At 35.7% G+C, this 11,874-nt stretch overlaps 1 protein-coding gene across 1 annotated transcript; it reads left to right on the plus strand.

Annotated features, from left to right (window-relative positions):
• Positions 1-235: 235 nt before the first annotated feature.
• Positions 236-8,710, plus strand: LOC131066961 (uncharacterized). The gene is made up of 10 exons (XM_058001867.2): positions 236-1,043; positions 1,433-1,840; positions 2,337-2,505; positions 2,724-2,965; positions 3,089-4,224; positions 4,405-4,766; positions 5,031-5,294; positions 5,411-5,616; positions 6,359-8,296; positions 8,423-8,710. The coding sequence occupies exons 1-9, from the start codon at positions 765-767 to the stop codon at positions 7,076-7,078; spliced, it is 3,786 nt and encodes a 1,261-aa protein (XP_057857850.2). The 5' UTR covers positions 236-764; the 3' UTR covers positions 7,079-8,296; positions 8,423-8,710.
• The last annotated feature ends 3,164 nt before the right edge of the window (positions 8,711-11,874 follow it).

Below are 11,874 nucleotides of genomic sequence, written 5' to 3' on the forward strand. Positions count from 1 at the left end.
ATATAATAAGTATGACTCACACAACTACATGTATGACACATTCAAGAGCAAAGTCCTCATTATAGTGAAAATATGACTATTTCCACTATTTCTCCAACGTTTTCTGCAAATATAAGTTTAGACTTGGTCAACATCTAGAAATAGTTCAAAGATTCTAAATTTCCAAATGGGACAAATAATTCAAACCATTCTAGAATATTTCAGAACCCCAAAGTCTAGGCATGCCACTTGCCGTCTTTGTCAGAAACCCATAACAAATCTTTTATTAATATTGATATTTTAGGATTTTTGGGACAGCAGACATTGTTTACTTTCTGCTTCACAGCATGTTTTCGGATTCTTAGCGTTAGAATCAAAACAATCTGCTACAAAGATGCAGGCTGATTCATAGAATGTTTGGGGAATCTTGGGAGGCAAGCAGCTCTCAGAATCGAAACTATCAAAAAACCTAAAATATGAAAGATGCAAGCAGATGTATCGAATGCTTGGGGATTCTTTGCGGGCAAGCAGGTCTAAGAATCATAATTATTGATTCATAGGATGCCTAGGAATTCTCAAACGGCAATCAGCTGGTAGAATCGAAGAATGACAAATTCCCACCAATTTACTACTAAATAAAAGCTCAACATTTGATAGAATGATTGTTCTATAACAAAAGTTTGATCAATTATTGATATGATTAAAGGCAAGTTTATTCAAAGTGGGACGTCAAAATTAATCTGAATTGAATTGGATTGGATTGTGAATATTGTGAAAATTTTCAAATGGAGGAAGATTCACAATTGAATGGAATGAAATGTGATTTTTATGATGAAATGAGTGGAAGTGGCAATGAGTATGATGCAATTGTTGTTGGTTCTGGATATGGGGGATCCGTTGCTGCTTGCAGGCTTTCTCAGGCTGGCCTGAAAGTTTGTCTGCTTGAAAAAGGAAGAAAATGGGAGGCAGAGGACTTTCCCACAAATAGTCTTCAAGCAATGCTTGCTACCAGGATTGAAACTCCAAATCTAGGATGCTATGGAAGCAAAACTGCACTGTTCCAGGTGGGTTTTGATGATAGAAAGAAAATGCTTCAGATTTTTCAGAGCCAAGATTGTTTACAAATTTGTCAAAGTGTGTCTAATTATTTATAAGATTGTTTTATGGACATAAAATATATTCTCTAAGCTTGTTCGTTTTCAGATTGTCATTTAATTTGACTGTACTATCAGTAGTTGTAGTTGTGCCCAATTTTAAATGAAGGGTGATTAATCCTTTACTGCATTAGAGTTAGGCCTTCCAGGATTCCCTGGCCAAAGATTGTTTTTATGGTTTGTATGCTTTCATTTTAAATTTTACAACGGCTAGTGTAGTAGACAGCTTTGCAAAGCTTTGACAAGAATTCAGGGTTGTTTTAATCTGTCCCTGATCATATATATGAATTCTGGAACAGGTAATTAAGCAAGAAGACTCTCTGGCGATGGTATGCTCAGGATTGGGAGGTGGGTCTCTGATAAATGCAGGTGTCATGGCCCCAACACCAATGCGTGCAAGGCGAGATCCGAGATGGCCAAAAGAATGGGAAGGGAGCTGGAGTTCTTCCCAGGCCAGAGCAATAAAGGTGTTACAGCCAGAAACAATTCCCCACCAATTTCCCAGCTCGAAAGTTATGAGAGATATTTCAGGGGAGATTGAGGAAAGCACTTTAGACCCAATTCAAACAAGTATCAGTTTCGACCAGGGTGAAAGCTCAGCAGGATTGCATCAGAATGCTTGCATGGCCTGTGGAAATTGTCTATCTGGATGCCCTTACAATTCCAAGGGTTCCACAGACAAAAACTATCTTGCCTTGGCCATTGAGGCAAGTAATTGTTATGGGTCTACTATTTCCTAGAACTTAGACTTTACCCTCTGATCAAATTGGCCTGTGGAGTGGATGGTTAACTTTTATTTTTCTATACACGGTCTATATTTAGGTTCTTAGTAGCTTAACTAGTTCATGGAGACTTTAACTTATTTTCTGTTTTATTTGAATCTTAACATAAGGATCTAGAGTATTTGTACGTGTAATTTAAAAATCTTAACATTAGGATCTAGAGTATTTGTACGTGTAATTCTATTACTGTTTGGGTTTCTAGAATTGAATTTTTGTATTCTTGTAGTCTGATTGGATGCTATAAACTTTAAATTGTTCGGGAAAATGTAATTTATTTCTCATTCCATTTGAATATTCTTCAAGATTCCATTTTTTTTGTAGCGGATTTCTAATAATTATGTAGGATTGCCGGAGGCAAAATTCACTTTTTGATTGAATTTTGCTTGTGACGCATTATTTTGTACTGTATTTGGTCTTACAGGCTGGCTGTGAGATAAAAACCGAATGCCAAGTTCGATTCATTGTAGAAAATCTAGACGAAAGTCTTCAAACTTGCTGCTACAGAAGCATGAACAAAAGACCAAAGAGAAGGTGGAGAGTTCATTTGGACGAACTGCAATATTTGTCATCAGATTTTGTGATTCTCTCTGGTATCTTGTCTTTCCATTATTCTTCAAAACTCCCACCTTTATGACTCTAACGTTCTGAGATGCAGAAAAAATCTGGTCTTCTGGAGGATAAGAATGACACACTACTGTAAAAGAAAATTGCTTGGTTGTCAATCATAGATCTATAGATTAATAATGGGCACTGAAACTTTTGCTTATTGGCTTTGTAAAAAACTTACACAATGGGTGCTTGACTGCAGCTGGAGTGTTGGGCACTGCAGAGATCCTGCTCCAGTCCAGAAAGAGAGGACTTGGACTTTCTGAAAGGCTAGGATTGGGAGTAAGTTGCAATGGAAACAATATGGCTTATGTTGCAGGAAGTAATGCGCCATTAAATGGTTATGGATTAAACAAGAAGGATCTTGCTTACTCTGCTACGGCAGATCGACCAGGCCCAGCAATTACAGCTTCTTACACTTCTTCTCTTGGATTCACCATACAGGTTGCTGATAATTCTTCGTGAGAAACTTTATTGATATAATGACTTTCTCTAATTCATAATCATCAACGTCTTTTACGTTTTACTAGAATGTTACTGATTATTCTATGTTTTATGTTGACGCAGAGTGGAATCGTTCCTCCTGCTTATCCATATTTGCTAATCAGAAGAATGGGAAGCTACGGATGGCCTCAAGGCTACTCGCTTATGCAAAATGTTATAGAAACATTTAAACACCTTACCGGAAAAATCGATTCCCAAGGATTGGTTCTGAATATGATGGGCTTTGATGATGGGGATGGAAAAATTTCGCTAGATAATATAACAGATCGCATCCAACTCTGTCCTCCTCAAGACACGCTACTTCCTCGGAAAATCAGAGCATTTCAGAAGCTTGCCAAGCGCTTGGGAGGAATTTTATTTATGTCCAAGTTTCGTAGCGCATCAGTTCATCTTCTTGGGGGAGTCAATATAGCTCACGATCCTTCCCTGGGTGTTGCAAACCCATCTGGGCAAGTCTTTAATCCTTACTCTGGTTCTTCAAAAACTCAAGTAACATACCCAAAACCTGGATTTGCAGTGCATTCAGGTCTATATGTATGTGATGCCTCATTGATTCCTTGTGCCGTAGGCCTTAATCCATCTTTGACAATATCCACAGTTGCAGAGTATGTGTCTGTCGGCCTTGTGGTAGATGCTCTCAAATTCAAAACATCAACGAAATCACAATTTTCTGCTAAAATCCATTTCCATGATGTTGATAGGATAATCAATACCCCAATTGATAGAAACCCAATTTCAGTCGATTCACAGATTTTCGATCAGAATACAGAGGAGGATGCAAAATTTATCGTCAAAACTGCATATGCAAAGGATAGGCAAGCATTACAGAGTCCTGTATTCAATGGAGTCGTCAGGAAGCCTGAAGTGTATGACAGTAAGCAAATGCAGAAGGAAGTTAGTGGCCCGACTTTCAGGGAATCCATGAATGGGAAACTAGGAGGTATGTCTTGCGCACTGCATCTTGTGTTTAAGATGAATCCTTGGGGTTCAGGGGATTTAGGATGCAAAAGCAGAGGGTTCGGAGATGATCATCCTCTTTTGAGAGGTGAAGTTGGAGGATACATGCAAATGAAATCTCTCCATAAAGATAATATTTACATAGTGGGTGGGACCGTCAATATGTGCTGGCTAAACCCTCGAACACCCTATACTCAATATATGCACTACCATCTTCTGCTTTCATCAGCTTCAGGGGCAAGGTATGAGATTTTGAACTTGAGTCCAGTTGGGTATGTATGGTTAGACTTATATTTTTCTTGAGTGTTTTACTTAACACAAATTTCTCCATGTTCTATCACATTTAGAACTCACTTTAATCCCTATGTGCACAAAAGAATTTACAGTTTGAAACCCCTTTTTGATACATGTTTGACAAGCAGATACATATTGGAAGGCAAGAAGACGATGCACCCATTCTTATTCTGTTGCTTTGGATGGAAAGAGTCAACAACATTGCATGCAAAACTTCGTCGGATTACAAGGAACCACCAGAATTATAGGGCAGCCAATTTTAATGCAGACCTGGTTGAGTTGGAGGGTGATCTTAAAGTATCCGCAATTGGGCTATTACAAAGTTTGATCAGCTTGAGAGGAAATTGGAAGGGCAAGTTTGTATCATTATTGGGGCAAAGCCTTATCAGAACCTACATTTTACAAAGACCTCGAGAAGTTTTATCAAATGCTCATTGTACCGCTAAGCAAAGTAACTATCCATGCCATGTATTGCATAAGATAACAGCGGGTAAGGAAGGATGTTTCATGATTTTAAGAGCCATATTCGTCGGGGTTATCCCGTGTTTTTAGTTTCTCAATTATTCAGCTTTTACAATTCCTTAGACCCGGATGAGAAGATTTGTTTCAAGAAAATCCCTTTAATTCTCCTCACCTAACAATAATCTCTTCTATTCTTGAATTCTTTGCTTTGATATGTGTGTATTATCATAGTTTGGCACTTTTCTTCAAGCATTCCATTTGTTTCTAATATAGAATATTAATGTATGTGAAGGTGATGCCTTTCCAATCAGCTGTAAACAATGGAAATGTTCTACAAAGAGCAACGAATTTGATTGTCCAACAAAGAATTATCCTGTGCTGTTGTTAAATGGGCATTCAGCAGAGAGTTTCTGTCTACCTACTGAGCCCATGGATTTAGTTCGAACTTTACTTGATGAAGGGTACGAAGCATGGTTGTTACAAAATCGTTTACACCCTCTACATTCCTCCAATGAATTCACAATTGAGGATCTTGCTAAGTTTGATATCCCAGCAGGTGCTCATTCGCCCAAATCTACTTTTGCATTTATATTCTTGTTTCTGGGTAAGGTGTAGAGGGCTCTTATTCTAATCCATACTTGTGATTCTCATTTCATCCCCCTATTAATGCAGCTATGGCAAGGATTACAGAGATACACGGGCCTGATATCAAGGTCCATGTGATTGCACACTGTGTTGGGGGACTTGCAATTCATATGGCACTACTAGGAGGCTATATATCAGCTCATAATGTTGCTTCTCTAGTTTGCACCAACTCATCAATGTATTTCAAGGTCACAACTTCTGCATTCATCAAGCTCATGCTTCCACTAATTCCTGTAAGTTCTCTAACACCATCTATTTCCAATCAACTTGTAAATTTTGGACCATGGAAATCTTGAAAGGGGGAATTTTTTATATATATATTGTATAGTTTGGTTTAAATAACACATTCTAAGATTTGAATTGTTTAGGTGGATTATCCAAAATCAATACAAAAGATGGATTCAATTGAAAAAACTAGTGTAATTTCAGATAAGCCACCTAAACAAATTGAATCTTAAAACGTACTATTTAAACTTGACAAAACATAGAATATGTATCCAATCTTTGAATTAAGCTTAAAAAAAATAAATGAGATTCCTGGAGAAAGAATACTAAGACAATCAATATACAGCACACATCCACAAAGACTTCATGATAAAGAATTTCAGTGGCAACTTCCTACTTAAGAGAAGTTTTAGACGAAAGTTTTTTCATGGAATCATTGTGGATTTGAGATTGTTTTGTTGTTGGCTGGTATAGTGCATCATTAATCCAATGAGAGATAAATAACAAAGTCAAAATTTAATCCAGAGTTAAAATTTAATTAATTAGTGAACAATGTTCTATTGGTTGGGTTTAAATAGTTCATTTCAAATTTTGATAATTTAACTTAAATCACATTTACAGATAAGTCTCTATTAATTAGAAAAACTTATATAATTCAGCATGTCAAAACTTAGAATGTGCTGTTCTTTTAAGTTTATTTTAGACCAAACAAAAAAAATTAATAATCTCATTGTATAACTTGTTCTGCAGATATCAATGGCAATCTTGGGGAAGAAAACAGTGCTAGAAATCCCTGAGAATTCCAAAGAAGAATGGAGACACAAGCTACTCAAGTACATAGCCAGAGCCATGCCTCGGACAGAGAGATGCACACTAGATGAATGTGAAGTCTTCTGTGGGATCTTTGGGAGCGCATTTTGGCATGACAACGTATCTAGCACCATGCACCACTGGCTCTACAAGCAAGCATTGCCTCGTCTGCCAATGGCGGACTTCCCCCATCTTCGTTCAATCTGCATTGCTGGTCACATCGTGGATTCAAAAGGAAAGAACAGTTTTCTCATCCATCCAGAGAGGATGCCATTGCCCACTACATATATATCTGGTGGGAGGTCCATCCTTGTGACTCCAGAGACTTCTCTCCTTGCAAACCAGTTCATGAAGCTTCATCAGCCAGATTTCCACCATGAAAGAGTAGTTGTGGAGGGATTTGGCCATTCTGATCTCCTTATTGGAGAGAATTCTCACAAACATGTATTCCCTCACATACTTTCCCATCTCAAAACAGCAGAATGTTGTTCTCAAGGATGTGAACATGTCAAGGATCCAAGCTATGCTCAGGCCTCCGTCTCTTGGGAAAGGTCACCTTCATTCTTTGGGTCATATCACCACATTCTCTACATTTGCCTGGCTTTCTTCCTCGTTCGTGCCTTTGATTTTATTTTTAGATCCATGTTTGTTTTTCATTGATCAGTTTGTGGTTTTGAGGAAAATATGTAGGTAGTAGGGGAAAGGACCCAGTAGTTGAGCATGTACCAATTGTTGTGAGGGTTGTTGATACCTTTTGTCCCAAAAATTGAACAAATAAAACCTATTGTTTGAAACAAAAAATATCAATTTTTGTTAAGAAATGTATGAAGAGTTGTTAGGAAATGTACCAATAGTTGTTAAGAAATGTATTAATATTGTAAAAAGTAACCAATCAGGTGATGCCATGTCAGCTGCACAACTATTGGGGTCTCTTTTGCACACCTATTGGTCTCACCTTTTTTTGGAGCTGTTTTGGACACCTTGGCAAAAAGCATGCTGATGTGGCATCATATTTGATGATGTGACCCTGAAACCTTAGTTATAAGCAGGGGACTTGCCAAGTAAGCTGTTGTAAAAAAATTGAAGTGATTTAAAATTTCCAAGTAGGATTTTGAGAAGCCCAAAGTTAGGGTGCACAACTACTGGGTCCTTTCCCCTAGTATTGGTGTATTATAAATATGAGATAGACGAGAAGCAGAGGGATGCTCGATGCGGTCTTTAAGATGTACAAATATACATGGAGTTCTTAAGAAAAATAAAATAACCACATGGAATTCTGATCATTATTTTAAATCAAGAATCGCCTCACCGTGGTGGGCTGGCTTAAAGAGCACAAACTAAGCTTTGACCGCTTAGGTGTCGCATATGGGCCCTCTTAACATTCCATTTGCCGTTCTGTTTTCCGTAACACTCCCTCGACTGTCCTCTGACTCTCCACCGTGACAGTTACTGCGATAGTTAGGTTTGAAATGCAATTTTGAAACTACACTCCTGCCCAATCCAACTGCGATATTTTAGTTTCAAATGCAATTTTGAAACTGCACTCCCGCCCAATCAAATAAAATGTGGGAATAAGTGCCCAGCGCTTCCGCTCGTGCATTTCTTATCTGCCTCCAACTGTAAACACACGCTTCTACTGATCTTCATTGAGAGATTATCACCGTTTGACACAGAAAAGCTTCACATCAAGAATCAGATAATTTGGAGATGTCGATGACTCGATGCCATCTCGACTATGAATACTGTCTTGATTTATTTCTTCGCCACAGAGTACATTACATTTTTATTGCGGACGACATTAATAGTTGCAGAGTATGGGCAAGAGCACATATATTTTTGTGGCGTTCTTATTCAATACATCTCCTAAATTTGGTTCAGGTAATATTTATTATTCTTTTCTATTAACCGGGTTTTTATTCAATGAAAATAGAAGTACTGTTTATCGTAGTAAGTTTAAAAGGAAATTCACTAATAATTAATTTTCTTTTATAACTTATTTGTTAGAGTGTCCATCGATGAGGGAATGCGTGAAAGGAGGAGCAGTAGATTTAAAGGGCATTACTTGAATGAACATTCATGTACCACAGCTTGCCAATGAAGGGATTGTTTTGTTTATGCCCAGAAGAAGCCATCCCAATGAAAGGGGATTGTTTTGTTTATGCCCAGAAGAAGCCATCCCAATGAATGAATGCGGTTGTGAGATTCTTCTTTGATTGATCCATGATCATAGCTCACCAAACTAATCCAATATTTTTATTTTATTTTTAATAAATAACTAGTTATATAGGTTTATGCCACATTTATATTCTTGGTTATGTAAGATTTTAAAAAAAATTAAAAAAATTGAGTATTATGAAAGCATTTCCATTATTGTTTTTCTGTTAGAAAGTGTTAGTCCTCATAATCAAATAGAAAACAAGTATAGTAGTGATAAATATTTAATATAAATGTTATTTTTTAATTATTTATATTCAAATGAAATTGTAATATTTTTTTTATATAAAATTATTTTTTACAAAAGTAAATAATAGTCTTATTGGATGGTTGATAAGAATGAACAAATAGTTATCCCTTCTTATTATTTGTGTTGAAGTTTTGAATATACACACTAAAAATATATTAAGAGTTTAAAAAACAAGATTATCACAATAATATTAAACAATTAGGGGAAAGGACCGAGTAGTTGAGTGTGTTCCAATTCTTGTGATAGAAGTTGTTGATTTAATACCCCCATACTTGCTGATTTAATGTCTAACTTTTATACAACATTGTACCAATAGTTGTATGATAAGTACCAATAATTTAATGAAATATACCATTTGTTGTGAAAAGTAACCAATCATGTGATGCCACATCAACTGCACAAGTATTGGGGCCCTTTTGCACACCTGTTGGTCTCACTTTTTTTGGGGGTTGTTTTGGACACCTTGGCAAAAAGCATGCTGATGTGGCATCATATTTGATGGTGTGGCCCTGAAACCTTAGTTATAAGTAGGGGACTTGCCAAGTAAGTTGTTGTAAAAAATTCGGAGTGATTTGAAATTTCCACGTAGGACTTTGAGAAGCGCCAAGTTAGGGTGCACAACTACTGGGTCCTCTCCCCTATGTTTCATATGAAATAAGATAATATGTGGTGATTGTATATTCCTATTTAAAAATATTTGGATGAACTTGTAAAAGTTCTCATATTTTTCATATTATATATTAACATTTTTATAAAATATATTAATAAGATTTTCTTATGAAAATATTTGAATCACACAAATATTTCATTTTAATGAAACAATTGCAATATTTTAATGCATAATATAGTGTTAAGTTATTTAAAAAAATGAAATAGTCTTGATGATAACATTTTCTATATTAAAAATACATTTTATAATTGCATGCCCTTGGTGTCCTTGTCATTGATCTTGATCTCTTATATAATATCCCTCTTGCCTAAGCATGGATCTATGTTATGGATGGTGTTCGACCTACCTTTCGTTGATGCATCAAGTTCCTTCATTTAGGCATAGAAGTAACCATTCCTAATGATCCTCAACCTTTCCAATATTGTAAAATGTTGAAGGAACAATAATACCATAAATGTGATTGTTGTCCCATCACTATAAGTACCTTTGAAGTTGACAAGTCTACAAAATTTATAATTACAAGAAATTTCAACCAACATAAATGTATGATCTTCCATCCACATCTAATAAATGACTTTCTACATATCATTTCAAAATCCTTGAATTTTTTGGGGGGTGAGTGTGAAATTTGATATACAATATGTATGGGTAAAATCCTCCTTTCACCTAAAATCCATGGCATGCTTATAATGGACAAGAAGAACCAAGTATCTTATTAGTTTGGCACAATTTATTTTGTCAGATCAAGTTTTCCTACTAACAAAAGTATTAAAAGATCAAATTATCATAGTTGTATGAGGATGATCTTCTATTGTGTTTCAAAAATAATAAATATCTCATCACACATAGGATGTGTTGATTTAAGAACAATAAAGGATGGGGATTAGGTGTTCATGAACTTGCAAAATTTATATAAACTATTATAAACTTTACCAACCTAAGCATTTATAGTCTTGAATCATATCCTTAATCAAATAGTTTATCATCATATAGAATTCAAATGTATACCTTTTATTTTCCATTTTAAAACGGAGAATAAATTTATTTCTAATTTTGGATCCAAACTTAAAATATTTATTAACATTCTATTTTTAACTTTAGTGTCTCTAATTCCTTTTACTTGTAGAACCCTATTATCACCCAAATAACATATTTTTGTATCAACTTGAGTTTCTAAATAAACTTATATGTAGCCTTATTCTGGTTTTTTACTCTATGTGGTTTTTCTTGCTCTACTTTTAAATGGCTTACCGCCCACTAAACCACCAGATTAAAATCCCTATTAGGAAATAGGAATTTCTAAATTAAGGCCCCTTTTAAGTAGTGCATATATGCACAATTTTTTTTAATTGGATTGCAACAAAGTGGAAAGATCCATTAAGGTGATTGTTGGGGTGGAGCTACTGGATGTCATTACACCTCAAATTCTCTATCCCTCTCATGTGGTCTCCATTTCCCTTTTAAACTACTATTATCTTCTATAGAGCTATGGTTATTTAAGATAAATTGTATTTCAATTTGTTAACCCATAGTATATTAGTGGGGACATTTTAAACAAGGCAATCTAGAACTATAATTTGCATGAAGGGAAGGCTTGTGTTTGTGGGTTGTTCCAACATAAATATCTAAAGAAGAAGGTCTAATTTACAAGAATGTGCATGAAGCTATAAAGAAAGGGCTTGACTCAAATGATTGAGATTTCTTGAGCATGAATCGATTGTTTATGGTAATCTGTTAACCCAACCAATGGCATCACATTTTATAGAAGTATTTAATACCCTTCACTATCTTAGGGTTCGCAAGTTGCATAGGTTGTTGCTAGAACTGATACAACCAAAACCTCAAGCCTAGTTAGTTGTCATAGCTAAGGCTCCAAATCGTAGACAAGTAGTAGGAGAAGGTGGTTCCTCTAAAGATAATTTGCTGACATGGAGGTCGATGGAGTTGGGGAAAGAAAACCCATGATATGATATGGTCCCTCTAGGATTATAATCTTTTGGCTATACTATATTTTTTGTCGCATAATGTTCATTCTTATGCTATATAGGATTCCTTCTAGTTGGGACATGGTGGCATTTTTCTATGTTTGCATATTTTAGTTTTATCTTTAAAAACTTTGTCCTTATTTTATATATTAAGGGCCTACAACTTTTACCAACAAATCAAAGAATACCTTTCTATGCCACCTCTATTGATAGAACCCATGGCAAACAAGTAAAATTATTATTTTACATCTCCACTAGACTCTAGTTGTCTTAGGAGAACTTATACCACATCAATTAATAGGGTCATAAATGAGAAAACAACTATATTAATCAAATA

Source organism: Cryptomeria japonica, chromosome 5, assembly GCF_030272615.1.
Source record: "Cryptomeria japonica chromosome 5, Sugi_1.0, whole genome shotgun sequence".
Taxonomy (NCBI): Eukaryota; Viridiplantae; Streptophyta; class Pinopsida; order Cupressales; family Cupressaceae; genus Cryptomeria; species Cryptomeria japonica.